The sequence below is a fragment of the Panthera onca genome, chromosome B2 (assembly GCF_046562875.1).
Source record: "Panthera onca isolate mPanOnc1 chromosome B2, mPanOnc1 haplotype 2, whole genome shotgun sequence".
Taxonomy (NCBI): domain Eukaryota; kingdom Metazoa; phylum Chordata; class Mammalia; order Carnivora; family Felidae; genus Panthera; species Panthera onca.
Genome location: NC_138343.1, coordinates 149499916 through 149519853, shown reverse-complemented (window position 1 = coordinate 149519853; position 19938 = coordinate 149499916). Strand labels below are relative to the sequence as shown.

Here is a 19938-nt window from a genome sequence, read left to right as displayed (position 1 = left end):
AGGTTAGAAGCGTTCCTTTCGCGAGCAGCACTCAGGTCCTGGAGACCAACGGACTTTCCGTCCTCTCAAACCTCAGAGCACCGTTTTGGGCACGAAAATACACCACAAGCAGACACTAGCACTCCAGTACGTAGGTAGGCAGACGGTCCTAAAAAGATCCACACCGTTTCTGCCGACAGCCCTTCCTGAAGTCCTGGCACGCCCCCTCAGCCCACCTGCCCCCGGGACACAGAGGCAGGGGCTCTGGGGCCACAGGGGGAGAGGGGTGGTGCAGCAGAGCCGGGCCTGGGTGCTTTGGCGACCGTGCACCCTCCCGGAGCCACCCCAGGCGGGTCCTCGCCACCGGTCCACACAATTCCCTAAGCACCTGGTGTGCAGAGTCCCTGTGACCGCTGGTCTGGGTCTGGGTCTGCCCATGAGCCGGGTGAAAGCCACAGGCGGGGGGAACCGATCTCGGGGCGGCCTGCAGTCTCCGTTAGAGTCTGTGCGCTCAGGAAAAGAGCGTCCCCCACATGCCGGACTCCCCATCTGACACAGAGATGATGCTTGCTGACTGTTTAATGAGTAGGACACACAGGTAGGAGGCAGAGGCTGAGATGACAAATGTAATCTTTGCCAGCACGATTACAACAACAGATCCGCTCAAATACATACAAAGTTTATTAAAAATAGATTGCAAATGAGCTACAGTAGAAATGGGGAGTACAGCAGTTCTGGTGTTTCCACAGTGACGCACAGTCATGACCTCGTCACCCACGGGCGGCCAAACCCACCCGTTTCCAGGTTTACAGCCACACACACACATACGCGCGCGCACACACACACACACACACACGCCCCCGCATGTAAGTATTTACATGTATGTGCGTGTACTTAGGCGTGTTTGTTCTTTCTACAGATTAACGGAACAGTGACTCTTCTGCGTCTGCTTCATGACAGCAAGTGTGGATTTCGTCCCCGTGAGGCGGCCAGTGTTGTCGAGCTCTCCGGGAGGGGCCCGCTTCTCCTAGAGCTCTAAAGCAAGCGCATCCTTCATAAACACGTAGACCAGGTTACTCTCTTAAACGAGGGCAGTGGTGACAGCACACTTCCACATAAGAACCCTGATAGACGTGAAAAATATTTACACTCGCGTTTCAATGATTTATCATACAGCGCCTATTAAAGTGATTTCTAAGGCTAAAAAGGCTCTCCTCCCTCTTCTGTTTGAAAGTGTGCACGTTTTTCTAACATACGCATCTTGTAAGAACAATCTGGTGCAGAAAAATCCTCAGGATCCCACAGCAGGGCCTTGTCAAATAGAAGCTTCGCTCATAATCCCCACGTAATTTACCATTTTCACATCACACAGTAGAAACCAGAGTGAGATCCGTGTCTGTATCGGCCACACGTTCACAGCTAAAGAAAGGACACTGGTCACAGTAACTCATCAAATGAAAGTTCAGTAACTATCAGATGTGAAAAAAAAAATACTTTCAACTGCCTCACAAGTCACTCTTACAGTATTTAAATCGCAGATGCCATGTCATTGGCCCTTCTTTCCCAGACAGGACATGGATGTCACTCTTTCTTCTCTGCATTTAAAATTTCTGAGCAATAGTTGTACTCAAAGGTCACTACTGACCCCTGCCCCCCCCCCCATCCCTCTCCAATATCTGTGTTTCTACCCACATCGACACTGCCCAGCTAAACAGATGCTCTTTTACAGATTCCCCTGAATATTTGAAATATTAACTTCCTAACGTCATTGCCATCTTCAAAATCACCAATGATTTATTAGCCTAACAATAATCTGACGTTTATAAAAATAAAATATCCTAAGCTCAAAATTTTCTTCTTGGAGTTTTTTAAAATCAACTATTTAGAATGTACTGGGAGGGCTGTCCCCGTATGGAAGGAGAGGGGCAGGGTCTCCAATGGGCATCACCTCCCTCCCAGGAGGTGTGGGTCCGAGCCGCATCCTGACTGCACGGACAAGACTAGCGAGCCCGGCCCACGCGAGCGCCGGACTCAACGCGCCGGGCGTGTCCTCCGTGCGCACCCTCCTCCGGGACATCTGCAGTTACTACGGAATAGTGCAAACAAGGTCTGGGGGTTGAGGCTACTCCCCGTCCCATCCCTACAGTCCAGTCTGTGACACGGGACGGACGTGGCCTCTCGGCACCCCCTGGGGACAGCGGGGGAGACACCCCACTGCCCTCGCCTGCGCTGCACGCTCCCCCTTTCCAGCTTGGACTCTAGAAAAAGCAACAAAAAACGTATCTTCGGGTGAGTCAGATAATTCAGAAATTAGACAGTGTTTACATCGTATAAATGATAATCTCCTGGTAAAACAAAAGGGCTTCTTGGACTGGGACCACCTCTAAATCCCACCCATCTTCCAAACAGCCCTTCTGTGACTCGGAAATGCCGCCGCCTCCTTCTCTCCCCCGACCATCCTCCAAAGCCGCACCGGGAGGACTCTGGGCTGAGCACGGGTGCCATTTCCTGGTCTCACTTTGTGTTCAGTTCGTTTTCCAGTTCTGTTAATTTACGAGAGGCTTTCACTTTATTGGACACATCTTGACCTTGTGAGAACAGCCGCTGGCGCTCTTTGAATGTCAAGTTCTCAGGGGCTCCGGAATTTCCAGGTAAATCTGCATCATGGCTGCGTCAGAGGGAAACGTAAGACATCACTGGTCAAGACGGAAATAACTTGTCAACAATTAGGTAACTTTACATAGCGGGCAACTCAGTTCAATCTTTCCTGAGGGAGACTCATTCTTTGTTAAACCAGCCAAGACCCTTCCTATAAATACAGTCACTGGGGTTGTATTCAGACCTGTGTAAAAAAAGGGGCAGAATGCCTTCCTGCCTAAAATACTAACTTTCTCCCGACACACCCAACTCTCAAAACACTGGTAACTTCAGTTTTAGCAGACAGGGGGTTCTTAATAACCGAGTTGATCTAAAGAGGGAAGTTTAAAAGCACATAATTTTAACGAGCCCCGCATGTACCCGAGAGGCATCAGGATACCTAACTTAACACCAAGTTACAGGAAGACACTGAAGATTTTCTCCATCAGTTCCATTTCAGAGCTTTAAGAAGTGTCTGGGCCAATTTGTTTCTACCACCCGGGTGAGAGCGCTCGGTGGAGACACTAAGCCTATTCGTGCCTTCTGGCTTCGCGGGTGGAAGCAAAGAGCAGCACATCCGCTGCTTCTGAAGGTCTAGGAAGTTCTAGACTAGGAAGTCGGGTACGTACACCAGTGTCTGAAACAGAGTTCTGTGAGCAACGTAAAACGAAGCAGCCAGCAGGCTCACACACTCGTGTACAATGAGGGACGCCTGAGGTGATCGAGTCTCTCAACTTGCGATCCAGCCTCATACAAGAACGGTGTGAGGAAGGCAGCGATCCTTCCGTGAAGCTGTTGCCAGCTGTCAATACCTTTTCGCCAGCCTCTCTCTCGGGTCCCGGGAGCCGTCTCGGGCACCGATCACTGCCCCGGAAGATCCCACGGAAGAGTTTGGTCCTTTTCCATAAAAGAAAAAGTCAAAGTTAAAGTACCCGCATACTTCCCAAAACCTTATCATCATCGAGATGCGGGGCCCACAGAAGAAGAGGAGGTCTTTACTGAGTGAAAGCACAAGGTTCTTCAAATGAGACGAAAGATGCCTTGGTCTGCAGCCGGCTTCGCTCAGTGGCCTGCGAAATCCATCACCGCCCCGACAGGCGCTGTGACGGCACAGGTCTTAGGTGGCAGTGCCAGAAAGTTCAAACCAGGCAAGATGCAGTCGCCATGAGCTCAGAAGATGCGCTTCAGGGGGGAGGGAGTCACACAGGACAGTCCTGACGGAGGCGGGGGGGGGGGGGGGGGGTGTAGGGGTGTGGGGGGGTGGGGGGGTGGTCAGACAGTCCTGATGGGAGGAGCTTCCTTACAAAACAAAGGAGAGCGAATGTAACCTAGCCAGTAACCATGTGACTGAAGGGTCTCTTTTCAGGACAGCTAATGGCTTTTTTCCTACATAAATGGCTGTAATTATTGACACTGTGAAAACAAATGAGCCACCAAAACCCCTCGTGTCTGATATAAATGCTGCAGATACAAACTCACTCAAAATACTCCCCGAGGCAAAAAAATAAAATAAAATAAAAATAAAAATAAAAATAAAAAAATACTCCCCGAGGGCAGCACCGTGTACTGAGTGAGCAAGCCCGCGGGACACTCGGCCTGGGTCCCTGGCTCTGAGACCGGCCCAGCCACTGAGGTGACCGACAACATCAGTCCGGGAATAGCACCGCCACCTTATCCACTCCACGGGGATGTTGAAGGTCAAGAGATGATGCAGAGAGAACTTTTAAATGCATCCCAGTATCATATTAAAAGGTGTGTTAAAATCACAATGCATTACAGCAGTACTCTATTATCACACCAGCAAAAAGAAATGTCACGTTTGAAGAACCTTTTGCTTATGGGGATACAAGCCGGAGCACAATGCTCAAAATATTCAGCCAACGCGGACAGCATTGCGTGTCGGATTAAATAAACGGCGAAGTTATTACAGTATTTCAACATTAAAATCATCCTTTTTAGACAGGCTGCACAAAAATCAATTTTTGCTTCTTTTCTGTAGGACAGGACACGCTGTGCGGACGTGTGCAGTCACGTCTCAGCACAGCACCTCTCCTGTCCCTCAGCAAGGTCCCCTGCGGTCACCGTATGCAAAGTCATCCTCCACAAAGACTCAAAAGATGAGACAGACTGTATCCGTAACCTCAGATAACCCAGAGTGGGTCTTCACATTAATTATCTGCAGAATAGAATTTTTTCAATTTTAACTCTAAGTTTTGTTTTAGAAGACATATCTTTTGAGCTTTGTTTTAAGAATGACACTTGCTTCTTCCACTGGTAAAAATTCTTCAAAATTTTCCAAGTTAATCAGAACGTTACTTTCAGGAGACTATACATATGAATCCCGCACACTTCAAATAGTTCTCGAAAAGCTCCAGTTAAGCCACATTTTTCAATATATTGCCATGCTGGAACGGGATGTTACTTATTCCAACGCATAGCCCGATTCTGTTCCCCACAGGGCCCAGTGGAAGAAACCAAGTCTGTGTCCTTCCCAGAGTGCTCGCGACAGAAAAGTGAGCTGAGCCCAGGGCACGGCCACGTGAGGGAGAGGCAGGGAGGTCACAAGCACCCTACATGTGGTGCAGACAGCTTTGTACTTTACGAAGGAAGTCTTCAAAGAGGCACGAGCGGGCAGGTGTGGGACAGAACCTCCTATGTGGCGTTTCAGATGCGAAATAAATTAAGTGTTAGCTCGTGGGTGAAAGCCAAAGGGGTCTCGAGTGACCGCCTCGCCACAACGCTGCGTCACCGAACCTCATCCGTTCGTGTTGGGACACAAAATATCTAAAGTTCAGTGTGTAATGTGCAAGGAGACTGATGGCATCTCCCTTCAAAAGTGACTATTATCCCACAAACGTCTTTGAGCTCCTATTTTCTAGATGCCGAAAACAGAAATTTTATAAAGATCTAACTTTGGCTTCTGGGTGGCCCCGCCTGAATATCATGCCGAGCCTTCCAGGGGCACCACAGCACTGGCGCAGACAGGAGGCAAGACCCTGGCCAAGCCCACTTGTTCCGGAAGAGCCACCATTACGCATGTTTCTGACTTTTCAACTTCTTTTGGAATCGTGAGTCCCGCGTATCACACCATGAGGGTCTGGAAGCCCTCGTGCTCATGAAAAGCACTACATCTGAGCAAGTTTAGAAAGTAAGACGAAAGTCGGGTCTGAATCCTTACGATTTTCGGTTATATCTTAAATATCCCTGCAGTGCTGTCTTGGACACTGGTCACTGCAGATGGCCGTGTGCCTGTTGAGGTCTGGCTAGTGCTGCGATGGCAGAGAATGTCACAGAGCGAGAAGGAGAAACCAGTTAGAGGGAGGAGTGATTTCACAAGGACTGGGTTCCCTGCCCCTGGCGCGAGGCAGCTCGCGTGACAGCAGGGCCATCCGCGCAGCGTGGCACTGACTAGGCCACCAGACTACCACGGAAAGCAGGGGCCATCGTTATGACCCAGCTCGGCAGGGGAACTACTGGGGCAGGTAACTCAGAACAGAGAAGTGTTACTCACGTTAAAGAACGAAACTTAGTGTGCGTGTGACCGTGACACTACGGCTGAGAAGATCTTATCTTTAGACACCAAAAAGTGTGGAAGGAAGTACTTGTTCAAGTAAGTGTAAGAGTTATCGGAAGAGGCAGAGAATGAAGGCTGAAACAGTACTTGGTGACCGGGGAGAAGGACTGGGACCCTACAGGCCACAGCCGTGCAGGGCAGACACACCCGGAGGCAGGGACTAGTGAGCAAGCGAGATCAAGAGGCCGGAGCGAGTGCTGATTGGGGCGGCCCCCACCACAGGGGCCGCGCAGTCCCCACTCCAATCACGAAGGAAGACACAGGGGGCTTGATTGGTGACCCCATGACCCCACGCTTTACCTCTACCTTTCGAGCGGCGGGGGTGGTGGGAGCCCGGTGGCTTTGGAGGGGGAGGAGGGGGCCGGCCTGCTCCGGGAGCAGCACCGTGGGCAGCGGCCGAGGGGGGCTGCAGGGAGCCGGAGAGAAAGAGGCCGTCGGAGGCCGGGCGCGGCCGGCGGGGGGGTGGCCGTGGCGCAGGGGCGGCGGGAGGAAGGCGGCCCCGGGACTCGCCGGCGTGGGAGAGCTTGTCCTGACCTGCCAGACTGCAGTCCTCCTCCTCCTCCTCCTCGTGGTACGCAACGAGCCTGGCGGTGTACAGGGAGTCTGGGGACAGGGCCGGGGCCTGCAGGGAGGAGGCGGTCCGCTGAGGCGGGGGAGGAGGAGCAGCCGCCGGGGAGGACGGGGCCGGGAGCTCGTAGCCCCGCGGCAGCGGCGGTCTGCCCAGGCCCGGCTCCTCCGGCTCCAGCAGCCTGCGCTCGGCCTCCGCGTGCTGTCTGCGCCTCTCGGCTTCCAGGCGGCTGTAATAACCTTCTTCCTGTCGCCTCTGCGGGCGGAACACACAAAAGCACAAAGGTCAGAGTCAGGAGGGGGCCTTCCCGGGGTGCAAAAGGACGCGTCACCCTCTGACCCCCTCTGCACACCCTTGCGAATCCAGGGGATAGGAGAGTTTCGACAGAACGTTCTAGGACGGGACAGGCAGATCCATCCGGAAGCACGGACACACTCAGGCTACTGTGGAATCATCTGACGTGAAACCGCTCCAAAGCACGGACGGACGGACGCTCAGGCACCTTCAAGCTCCAGCTTCCAATCCTACACCACTGTCCCCATTCAGTTATCCCTGCAGGCCTCTCTCTAATTCTCGGCTGCTCCTGTCTGTCTCCTTCTGTTCTTGTAGGGTGTTAACTTACCTCTTCACTGCTGGGTTTAAAGACAAAACCAAACCCAAAACAGGCTCTAGCTGGCTTTCTACAGCCGGCGCCCTCAAGAACAGCCGCCTTGCGCGCGCGCTCTCTCACCGAGCCCCGGGGTCCAGAGAGCAGCCCTTCCTCTACCAGAAGGAAGATGAAGTCACCTGGTTTATTTCCAGTTATTCAGAGAAGTTAACAGAAACCATAAAACATTACTCATTTTCCCAGGGCGACAATCTAACAGATAGAGGTGTGCTTTCCGCAGTTCTTAATTTACAGTTCAAACCTGAAACTCCCTGGCAGACAGAAAATGAGAGAGCCAGGCATTAAGAGCAACAGCAACACGATATTCAAATATATTTTGACACATACTGTACATTTTTTTCTGACATACATCTGCACAAACTACAGTTGACAGCGTTAAAATTATTTTAACATTAAAAAAGGTAACAGCACAGTTGTGTTAAAGATTGACAGGTTCCAGAACACATGGAAAAGTGGATGGAAGAGAGGGATGTGCGGCCAGACTGGAAGCTGTGCGTCCGCCTAGATGCCGTGCAGGCCGCAGAGCGCAGCGAACGGGTCTCAAGTCCACTCGACCCCAAACACAGAGCTAATCTCAGGGACCTTGCTGGCATTCGGGTACAGGCTTCTGGTCCCCGCCGGGAGGTGTGTGCTTATGTCTGCGGTCTGCTCCCTGCCCCCCAGCCCTCCCAGCCCTGCACACCGTGACCACAGCACTCACGCTTCCCCTTTCGTGGTCAGGTGCCAGCCAGCCTCGTCTTGGCACTGGACCCAGTTTCTCACTTTATCTTCTCACTCTGTGTTGAGACATCTTTTACCTTGTTTTCTAACGTAAAATAAGGGTCTGCTTATTAGGCTGGGGAATCAAATCCAGAATGAGCCCTGTGGCCTTTAGTGTGACATGAACAACGGCCGCCTGGCGACGTTTTAGGAGGAGGCCAAAGTATCCCTTTAGTTACACTAAGAGCAGATACAGTGACGTGACCGGACAGGTGGCCCATCCGACTAACGAATGGCACGTTCTTCTGTAACAAAGCCAGCCCCTCAATTGTGGACGCTGCGGATAAAAAACAGCTCATTCAGCTTTTTAGTGACCGCTCAACTCTAGGAGCAGTTACGGAGCGAGACCCAAGCGTTACGTGACATGGTGGTGAGCTGTGAGGGCTCACGCTGGAAGAGGCCGGGAGCTGAGGGCCCGAGCACAGGGCGCGGGCAGGCCTCCCGCACACGGGCCCCGAGGGGGGTGCGGGCCACAACACACCCCTGCACTGACAAGCCTAGGGGCTCACGTTGCGGGGAACTGATTCTGACCGGGACTCCTCCCGACACAAGTGAAAGACACCGGGGCACCCGGCCCCACTAGCAGAGGCCGCTTCCCAGACTGCAGAAGCTACGTGGACACAGCCGCTGAAGGTCACAGGACGATGCCAAGGAACCGTGAGGCTCTAGAAGATGCAGAGACCGCCACTTTTCACACAGGTCCGTGTCCTAGCCTTATTATTCTACGTTCGTCTAGATGAGTCACATCGTTTCTGCCAATCGAGCTCTTCACTAGTGACACATCCAGACGGATCGTATCGCTACACAAGGTTTCCTAAAAGCTCTCTCTCTCGGGGGAGGAGGGGGCTTCATTAATACGGCTCACCAGACTGTCAAAGGAGGAATCAGGAACGGAAACTCCCCACCGGCAGCTGTGGCGCCCACGGCCCCCGCCTTCACAGAAGGGAAGCGTCAGAGCGGACAGGCTCCCCCCGCCCCCCCCGCCACGGGTGCCCCGCTCAGGGCCGGCTGCGCACACGCTGCGGTCCCGGTTCTCAGGATGGACCCAATCGGTCGTCATTTTGAAATTCACGTAAAAGATTACTTTCATAAAAAGAATCCACATGTGGAACCAAAATAGCAACTCAGGATATCAGATCACATTCTAGGTGAATTTTCCTCGTATCACGCTTTTTGTAAGCTATCTGACCTGCTGACCGCCAACCAGAACGGAGCGATTTCCGTAAGGAACCTACTTGAAATGCGCGCTGTGAACACACCGTCTACGTCCCTGGTGCTTCACCGCCCGAGCTCCGACCGCACAGCCGCACAAGCACCACCCTCACCCCACCAGGCGGGGCCGCGTCCGGGAAAGGGCAGGGCCCGAGGGAGCGGACCGGCCGGGAGGAGGCTCGGCCACCCCGACGGGCCCACGAGTTCAGAAGCGGGAGAGAGAGAGAGGACTCAGGTGGGAGGACGTGGACACCGTCCGGAGCAGAGGCGGGCGGGCCGGGCCGGGCTCCAGTCTCCGGTCCGACAACAAAGGAGGGGTCCAGGCCCCGTTGTGTCTCGCACGCATTAGGATGCGTGCAGCGTCTGCCCCTCTGCCCCAGCCCATCCATCGGGTTCAGGCTAAGCCGGGAAGCCTCTAGCCGCCCCTACAGGACCATGACCTTGTCTTCGGCGTCTCGCTTCGTCCTCTCCTCCTCCTGCCTGGCGCGGTCCTCCGCTTCCCGCCTGCGCATGTCGTCCAGCTGCCGCTGCCGCCGCCGCTCCTCGTCCTGTAACTAACAACGCAGGAACTTTAACCTCCGCCCTGCACGCTCCAGCAGCACGAGGCGCAGAGAGCACACACTGGCACAAGCAGATACACACACACACACACACACGACGTCAGATACAAAATACCCGGTTCGATCACCGTGGGAAGATGGCAAAACGTACACATTTCACAGCTCTACGTTTCAAAATCAAGCTGCCTAACAGCACTGTCCCCACAGTTCCACGAACTGCTCCAAGAAGGAATCTGTCTCATACATCCACACCGTGAACAAGCCGGACTGTAGCCAGCTCACGTAAACCACACTCCCGTGACACACGGACCCTCCAGTTACGCAACTACGGGGTGCACTCGGCCATCGTCTCCCCCCCATCCTCCTTCCCTCCGGTCTGCATGCTTGTGGGCTGGGGCACACAGACCTCAGGTCCCTGGGGCGGGGCCCACGTGCCAGCACACAACCCCAGAGGGATACCGAGACCGTGGGCCAAGCCCCTGGCCCACTGACCCTTGGCCATCGGCTTTCTCCAGACCCCATCCTGGACTCCAAGAATTCCTTCTCGGCCCAGGGAGACCCCAAAGTCTTGAGCCAAAGAATCTGAGCCTGTATTCGCAAGGGACCTCACTTCACCTCTCTTCTGCTACAACCTCTCAGCCAAGTCAATTGGCGGGTCTCTGAATAATTCTCGTGTCTGGAAACCTACCGCCTGCTCCCCGAAACAGCATAGAGTCAAATTCCTCTATGTGCCACAGGTTGAGGATATCTTTTCTAAAAGGATCCTTGGATTAAACGTACATTTGACCAGAACAGAGGAAAACGCCCTTTTGTTACGGCCCCAGATAACGGCAACTTCGAAAGCTTGCTTCTCCAAGTATTTCCTTTCCTCTGTTCCAGAGCTGGTCTGCGGTAGCACCCAAGAAATGTGCCTCCAGACGTCAAGAGGAATTGATTCAAAATTTTAAAAATTAGAACGTAACCCAACGCCATCTAGTTTCATTGTTAAAGCCCCTGAAGGACTCCCCTTAAGTAAAATTGCTCATGGTGTGTTTCAGTATTTACGGAATTACTGCTTACTGTAGAAACCGTTCACAGCAAAAACAGAAACGGGATTTGAGTTGTATTTGTATTTTTTTTTTTTAAAAACAAAAACCTTAACAGCTTCACTCCTGCCTTATTTCTGTGGAATAAACACTGCAGCCGATGGGGAAGTAACAAATTAACTTGGCGTCGTTAGGCTTTTCCAGGTCAGCAAACAATATTAAAACATCTTAGAAAAAAAATTAAAATCTGCTCCTCAAGAAGACAAATTTACTTAATTTCCCGTTTAGTTCAAATCTAGGCATAAGCCCAGGGGAGATGTTGGGAGGTTGGCTGTGAGGGGCTCAGAGCAGGAGCACAGGCTACGGATTCCGAGCCCAAGAAACAAGGCAGAACTGTGAGGGTTCCCGGCCCCCCGGGGTTGCGCAGGGCTGGCCTCCACCGGGGAGCCCCCACCCCCCCACCCCCCCACCCCCCCACCCCCCCACCCCCCCACCACGGCAGGGTCCATGGCCTGCAGCACCAGTGCATCAACCAATTTACACTCATCGGTCCGAAGTGTGAGAAACGGCACCCAAATAAAAATAAGCAGATAAGCTAGCAGCTGGTATTAAATACGCTACACGGAAGGGCGTAAAAGCACGTTAGCGTTCCGCACAGACTCCCTCGTCGTGTTTTACCTGCCAGACGCAATTAAAAACAGGTCTGAGCAAGGACAACAGAGCACGCTAAAATGGCCCGCTGGGTCCTCCCCACTGAGGAGAAGCACCATCTTCAGAAACGGGCACAAAAGCAATTCTCATAACCACAGGTACAGAATGCTACCTAGCAAATCTATAGCAGGCACTTTCTCTTAAAAACCTTCGTTCTTCTACATCTGGATGGGGTCGGCGAGGAACCTTCTCCGGTGTTAAGGTCCCCAGCTCCTCTTTTTACTGTTACGGACGAACCCATCTGTGCTGTCGCGACAAAGGCAGTTTCTGCCCACTGCCTGGCAAGCTGCTTCACGTCTTTTCACTTCCAAAACAATGCTTTTCATTCTTCATACAGATGCTGTTTTGCCCGACCCTCCTCCCCCAAAAGTGTTAATGACAGGAATGATAACCTAGCCTCTAAACTTACTCCAAATTAGCTCAAAATGGTATGCTGTGCTGTGTGGTCTCCTTGCGTTCAGTACCAGGTAAAGGGCGTTTCAACCTAAGCCACACGTTTAACACGGGCTGCGCTGCAAGGACAGACTGTGTTAACCTGGGGTGAGATGAGGACACGGGCTCAGTGTTTTACACGCAGAGAATGAAGGGGGGGCTGCTATGGAAGCCACCTGCAGGAAGCCACGTTCGGGGGAACAGGCCTAGATAGAAGCAGCCGCGGTTCTTACAGCAGCCGTCAGCCCGAACCACAGCCACTCTCAGCCGGGAACTAAGGCGGGGTCTCAGAAGCCACTGTCACCAGCCTGGCTGGTCTCGCTACGCTGGCGGTCCTCCCCTCATCTTCAGATTAAAAAAAGAAAACAGTTACATTGTGATCGGTGTGTTTATAACTTTACGCCACAGAAGACACTAACTCGTGTCTTTAACTAACGTACAGTCAAAACTCCATTAAGGGAGACGATCTTGTTGCGATACCTGAATACAAATCAGGGCCAAGGTGTCCTTTCGCTTTTGGGATCCTCGCTGGGAACACGACCGGAAGCCGGTCAAGGTCACCCTTAAGGCAACAGGCAAGCGTCATCTGCCTATGTTCCCACCCATTAACAATACACTAAAAAATGTTAATGCCCCGCAGTGAAGGACCCCCACGTGCAGGCCGTTTACTGCTACCGGGCTCAGGCACCCGACTCGGGTTCAGCCCACGAGCCCCATGCGGGAGGGGAAGTCCACTTTGTGTTTCTTCATGGGGAAAGCCATCCCCCTGACCCCGGGCACTTGGTGTGCAAGTCTCTTCCCTGGGCACAGCCCATGCCCCCGCCCGTTCAATGTTAAGGACAGTGACAATGTTATCAGCCGCTGTAACTTAGCGTGCCGGCTTGGCTGCTGAAACACTCTGGCTTTGCAGGGACAGGTGAGCCTGCGTCGGGCTGCGTGGCTGCACGCGGCCTACCACGTACATCGGAAGCTCTCTCGCAGCAACTATCTCATCTCGCAACCACACGAGTCTGTGTTCTACTCCAACATGCCAACAAGCTGGCTTTCATACGAGCATATTCTCCTCCTGCTTCCTGGAGTCAAACTGACCCTCCCTGAAGGCAGGCTTGGACACCACCCTCGGAGCCAGACCCCGCTCGCAAGGCGGGGGACCCCGGGGAAGCAGGCAGGGTCTCTCTGCAGGTGCAGCTCTCAGCTGGGTTTCCTACTGACTCTTGCTTGAGGTTTTTATGATCTTGCTTTCGGTTCAGCCCCTCGTATGCCAATTCCTGCAGTCCCACATGAAGACCAGACAGGAAAGCGGCCTACGAGGGCGGACCTGGCCTGGGCCTTCCCAGGAGGTCAGCAGTAGAGATGCTGAAATCGGGGACGGCGTCACTCGGCTGGTACCACCCCAAGGGGAGGGAGTCTTCCCCTTGAGCTGTCGGGTCCTCAGAGCCAGGAGACGAACCACTAAGACGGTAACAGGACAAAGCCTGAGACCAGGCAACTGAGAGACTGTCAGGTCACGTCAATTTCTAGTTGGAAGACAGCTCCTGGCAGGGGTTTCGTGAGCAGGAGGCATTGTCGTGCAGCACGATACGAAATGAATATAAACTCCGGTATAAACGTAAATTCCGGTAAGAACCTTGACTCTCACTCTTTGCGACACCGCGTGACCGTTGTCACTACTGGGCGTGCCGCCTCGTCTGCTCTGCCTCCGTCCCAGGTTCCCCCGGGGGAAGTGCGTGTGATTGTCTGGCAACCTGCGGCAACGGAGGCCCGGTCACACGGCCCGTCCCTCCCTGCAAACTTGAGTGGAGCCGGGTGCGGCTACGGCGGAGGCTGACATCTGCCCAACTCCACACAGAAGGTGCGCGGAGGCATGGACGGAACACCAGCACTTCGTGGCCACGGGAAGACCCAGGATGTTTCTCTAAATGACAGGGTTCTGAAGACTCCTGAGATGTGACTTTTGTTTTTTTAACAGGATCACCCTAGCTGCTGTGTTGAGAACAGACTGTGACACAGGGAACAAACGCAGAAGCAAGGAGTCCCCTGCACTGAGCCAGGTGGGGACAGCAGTGGTTCAGGCCAATGTGGGTGTCGAGGTGGTCAGATTCTGAGAAGTAAAAACAACTTCTGGATGGAGAGAAAAAGAGGGTTATGGTAACTAAGGCTTTTAGACTGAGCAATTAGAAGAATCAGCTGAAATGCGGAAGGCTGAAGGCAGACAAGGAGCATGTTGGGGGGGGGTGCGGTTTCCGAACATGCTGAGCTTTGAAAAGTCTTGTCTGACTGCAGGCGGAAGTGTGGGCCAGGGCAAGGCCTGGGCTAGAAATGCAAACGCGGGTGTCACTGGCTTCTACAGCTCCCGGGGTCTGGAGGCGGAGGCGGGGGCGTGGGGTCCCGGGCTGGTTGGGGTGCCGACCACTACAAATCCAGAGGGAGAGCAGAGCCAGTGAGGTGGCCCCCCCAAGCTCATGGAGACTGTGGGCTGCTCCCGACAGAGCACCTGCCCCGTTCATCCCAGGGTCGTACCCAGGAGACACCGTCACAGCCACACGGGGCGCTGTCCCTACACTCTGCTGGCACTTGGGCCACCCCCTGTCCCGGCAAGAGGACGGGTGCCTGGCAGAGGCACCTCCCTGTAGACAAGCTGCCAATTCTGACCGGAGGCCTCTACGTAAGGACACCGCTGTAAGAACGGTCATGTTTACCGGGAAATGAGGCTAAGAAATGTTCAGAGATGTGGGGGTTGAGGTCAATAGGAGTAAAAAAAACCACCTTTTAAAGAAAGAACTCTGAACTGTGTCTTCAAAACACAAATTCTCGTGTCCTCCTTCATCCCTAAGTATCGTCTATCTGTCATAATCTGCACAGAAGAGTCTCACTAGGCCTACAGAGCTGGAAAATCTCTACCAGCCAGGGCCTCAGGTCAGTAGCTGGTGGGCAATGGATGCCCAGAGAGGATGTAACATGAGCACCTCAAACGAAGAATCTGCTCTAACCGGTATCTTTCGACCGCCCACCACAGGTGCACGTTGCCATACAAACAAGTACGGAGAAAACATCCATATTTTGTCTTTGTCTCATGGTGGGGGGGGGGGGGCAGGTAACGCTAAAACAAATATGCTCTTCGGTTATCAAGGCGGGAAATGCTTCCGGGAGGGGCTTCTCCGCACAGCGGCCGTGCCACCACACTGTTGAGCTAAAAACGGGGGAGGGGCTGTCATTTGATGAGGAGGCCGGTGAAGTCAAACGGAGATTCAGGACGTTTTAAAAGTACTGTCGGATCCCGCCCTTGTTCGTTTAAAAAGTGACTAACAAAAAATGACCTCAGGTTATTAGGAACGTTTCAGCCGGTGCAGAACTCGTGGCCGGTGACACTGATAATAGCCCTGGAGCACCACGGACACTAAACGGTCGGCTGAATCTCCCGAACGTGGACACACTGAATCGAGGGGCACAGCTGGCTGAGTGCCCGACTTCGGCTCAGGTCACAATCTCACGGTTCGGGAGTTCGAGCCCCGGGCTGGGCTGTGCGCTGACTGTGGAGCCTGCTTCCGATCCTCTGTCCGCCTCCCCCCACCCCCGCAGCTTGCACTCTCCCTCAAAAATAAAACATTGAACCAACAAAAACCCTGAACTGACAGCAGAACGGGATGTCAGGTATGTTTCGGCAGACGATACGGCTGGTGAAGCAAACTGAAGTCCATGTGAAATTATTAAAGAAGACAGAGTAACATTTACCAAAAAGCTCTCTTTTTCTGCCAACAGACAGATGCCAGTTACATCTTAATTGGCAAAACAACGCGAATACCAATTCGGTTGAGTTTCTAGTAGTCGGTTATTCAAAATCTATTACCAGGGTAACAAAAACGAAACAGGTTATTCGTTGCAGGTTCTCTTTCGTTTGCTCGCGTATTCGTGACCACGTAAAAATACACAGAATCAATTTTGTGACTAAAACTGAGAAAAGGTCAAGGCCATAAACAAACAGTAACACTTAAAATTAACGGAGGAAAGCAAAGAGTAACTAAATCTAAACACACGGAAAGGCATGCTTCTCGATCCCGCAACTACACGCCTGCGCTAGGACGCCCCAAGGAGCCGCGTCCACTAGGAACACAAACCACCACCACTAACAGAAAAAAAGAAAATCAAGACAGGAAAAAAGTACCAAAGGGAAAGAAATGAGAACATACCAAATCTAGAACAGAGATTGCTGGCAGACCAGTCTGCTGCAGTAACAGAGAAGGAAACAAAAAGAAAGATGAAGTGTGAAAAAAAGTCAAGTTTAGACCGTATTCCACCCCGCGTGCTCGCTGCTCCCGCGCGTCACCTGCGTTGGAGGACGGCCCGGGGAGCACAGCGAAAACTATGCGTGGACTTCTGGCACCCACGAACAGGAAAATGTCCACACAGTATTAAACACTTGAGTTTCGTTATTATGATACACGGAAGGGACTTTAAAATTCCTCTGAGCTGTTACCCGGGGACTAAGATATTCCCCTTAAATTTGATTAATGATGAACACGGAGACACTTTTCACTAAAATTGTAAGAAACTTTCCAAATGTCATAGTTCACGCTATGAGGCTCTGAAATGGTCACCGTGAACTATTTGGAAAACCTGACAGACCTTTAATAAAAATTCACAGCTAAGAATAATTACAGAAATACTACAACGCAGTTGCTAACTTTTCACTATGGGGCGGGGGGAGATACAGTTATAACAATAAATGTTAACAATGTCTACCTATTTACCATAGACGTCGGCTTTTGGTTCAGTATGAACTGCGGTCAACATCGCTGTTTCCTTGTGTCCTAGGGACGGGAGAGTTGGGCCAGGGGCACACGCCCTGCCTCTAGTGGCACTGGCCGAGGACAGGGAGGGGACCCTGCACTGAGCACCCAGCCAACCGTTGACACGGCGGACACCAGAGTCCTGACCCCGGGGTCAGCGCTGTGCTGAGAATTCTTACGCTACAAGTAATGCGTCGTTAGCCGGATGCGCTTTGAAATGAAGTAGCACTGGGGGTAAACACAGTTGTTTTTCAGGAGTTCATTACTGGTGACTTAACATCTGGGTGTTCGTTCAGCTGGATGTTGGGTAAAGTCCTACATCCCTTTTGCTGACAAGAAGTGTGCAATAAGAAGTGTGCGGGTGAAACGTTTCAGGACAAAACTCACGAGGCAAACCTGAAAAGGGGTCAGAGTCAGCTGTATGGACTGGTCCCTATCTAAGGTTACTCTGTGTCCCGCTGTGGAAACGTTAAAACATCTGACGTAACAGTTACTTGTTTAGATGTCTGGCAGACAGCGTTAAGTAAAAGTGGCAATTGGAAATTGTAAATAGTAAAATCCAGAGGACGCGGTCTCGGCCGTCTCCTCCCAGAAAGCTGCCCTGTGGGAAACCTCCTACCGTGATGTGGTCCACAGCACCGTCTGCAGGTTAATACCGGCAAACGCCTCTCCGTTCTGACAGGGTGATGGAGTCTTCAATCTGGCATTTTAACAATCTAGCGCACGAAACTAGCATGACCTTTCCTTCCTTTGTTTGATGCGAAAAGCACAAATTACTTTCGTCATACGGAGAAGTTAAATTAAAGCCCTACGTTCTCGGAGTCTATACCCCCGCTGAAACAGAATGGTTTAGTTTCCTAAGTGCCTGCTTCACCGCGTACAGCCGGTGCGCGGAGCGTCCTGCTGGAAAGGCTACGAGAACCGCGACTCTGGGACTCTCAACAGTCCCCTCCGTCACCCACCGTCCAGCGCCGCCCATCACGACCTGGGCTGGGCAGGTGTCCTGCCCCCCGTTCGCGAAGGGTGCCCTGGCCCGCGGCTCTCACCGTTCGCGCCGCGGCCAAGGCGGCTTCCGTCGTGCAACAGCACAGCGGTGCCGTGAAGACCGTGTACGGCCCACAAGGCCTAAGATATCGGACTATCTGGCCGTTTAAGAAAAAATCCTGCCGACCCCTGGGGAGGCCTTTCACTGGCTCCGAACAAAGGAGTGGTTACGGGCTTGTTTTCTCAACTGAAGCGCTAGCGAGAAGGACAAAGGGGAGTTTGCCGACTTGAACAGCCAAGTTCCACTCGGATGGCAGTGAGCCCTTTGCAGAGAACACGCCTCCCAGCCCGGCTCGTCGGGCGGGACCGCCAGCGAGCGGGAGACGGAGCGACAGGCTACAGGCCAGGGGCCCCCCTCAACCCTCCAGGGCCCCGGGCCGGGAGCGCCACGCGCTCGGGGCAGGTAGCACAGAAACGCGCGCCCACAGCACTCTTCCCCTTTACCCTTGCTCTCCGCTCAGCCTCGAGGCGCTGCATGATCAGCATGGTGTCCACGTCGTCGTCCTCCTCCTCCTCGTCGTCCTCGTCCTTCTGCTGGGACTCCTGCAGTCTCTTCTGGAACTGCCACTCCAGCATGAGCTTGCGCAGGCGGTCGCTGTCCTCGGCGCTGCGCTCGGGCTTGCTCTGGAGCTCCCGGATCTCCCTGCTCAGCATGTCCACGATGTGCATCTGCTGCTGCTTCTCCAGCTTCTCCCTGGCGTCCCGCTTCCAGGGGTCGGGGGACAGGCTGTCCCCCGAGGACAGCTCCTCTCTGCTGACCGTGATGTACTGCAAGTCTCGGCGCTCGATGGTGCGTGGCTGCTGCTGGGGCTGCAGCTCCCGGATGACCGTGTCCTGGGGCCTCTGGAGCGTGGAAGGTTTCTCCGGCTTCGCGTGCGCGACGGTCACCGGGGAGAACGCGGCCGGGTTCAGGGCCTGGGAGCGCATCTGGCCCAGCTTCCGCTCCTGCTCCCGGCGCTTCCTGTCCCGCTCCTCCTCCAGGCGGGCCTTCTCCTTCTCGTACCAGCGCTGCTGCTCCTCCCGTTTCCTCCGCTCCGCCGCCGCCTGGCCGCTGGGAGGGGGTGGGAGGGGCAGGTCCACGGGGACCCCGTCGAAGTCTCCGGCGTAGTGCGCGGGAGGCGGCGGGGGTGGCGGGGGCAGGTCTGTCTGCGCGGGCGGGGGGGCCGCCGGCAGGGGCTGCGCGGAGGCCGGCGTCTTCCAGCGCCCGGGGCCGCTCTTGGTCAGCGTGGAGGCGGGGGTGCCCGACTTGGAGCAGGGGTCCAGGTGCTCCTGGCTGGACGTGCTGGAGCCCACCGAGGAGCTCGGCTGGATCCACACGTCGCTGTCGGACTTGCGATCCAGCACCGCCTCCAGCCGATGCCGCTCGAGTTGGTAAGCTTTATCCTCCCGAAGTTCCTCCTGGGAGCGGGTGACGCGCTAGAGAAAGAACACGGAAAACCGTCATCTTTCGGCCACTTGGAAAAAATTATTAAAAACTCATAAATACGGTACCTCGAGGGAGAAAACATTTTAGGGCAACTGTTAAGCGAGTGGCACACAGAGGCGGAGACCGCCCACCCAGGTCTCTGGCGGTGCGGGGTGCACGATGTGGGGGGTCAGTGCTTCTCCAGTTACAAAAAGGGAAGGGCCGTACTTCCTTCTCTGCATCGCTGTGAAAAGCGGGCGGCGCAGCGCACAGAAACGCAGGTGCTTTACGGACGGCGCCCTTCCCCCCTCTCGTACGGCCGCGTGCACACGTCTCCGCTGTGGTTTCCCACGCGACGGACTTCGCGAGGAGGAATGTGTTCAGTCTAACTACGCGAAGAGCAGCAAAATTTACTTCTCCGTCGTAAAGTTCGAAGTAAGAGTAGTAGCTCTCAAATCTTTACTATCTGAGCCATGGTCCCAGGGCTGACGGGCTGACAGAGCTGTGCACAGGCCAGGACAAGCCATGCATCCGAGCCTGTCTGCTCCAGTCTTAGAAAGCAAAGTACAGAACACAGT

General features: G+C 53.8%; 1 protein-coding gene across 9 annotated transcripts in view; it reads right to left on the bottom strand.

Moving 5' to 3' along the window:
* Positions 1–637: 637 nt before the first annotated feature.
* Positions 638–19938, bottom strand: part of AFDN (afadin, adherens junction formation factor) — a 138999-nt gene continuing 119698 nt past the window's right edge. For 6 of the 9 annotated variants that reach the window (XM_078447566.2, XM_078447567.2, XM_078447568.2 and 3 more), the window contains 5 exons: positions 18400–19371; positions 9837–9950; positions 6725–7013; positions 3429–3513; positions 638–2647 (listed from right to left, as the gene is read on the bottom strand). In XM_078447566.2, coding sequence (XP_078303692.1) covers positions 2494–2647; positions 3429–3513; positions 6725–7013; positions 9837–9950; positions 18400–19371 — 1614 coding nt within the window. In that variant the 3' untranslated portion in view covers positions 638–2493. Of the gene's footprint in view, positions 2648–3428; positions 3514–6496; positions 7014–9836; positions 9951–18399; positions 19372–19938 lie in introns of all 9 variants that reach the window. The other 3 variants (XM_081795791.1, XM_081795790.1, XM_081795789.1) reach the window with 2 other exon arrangements.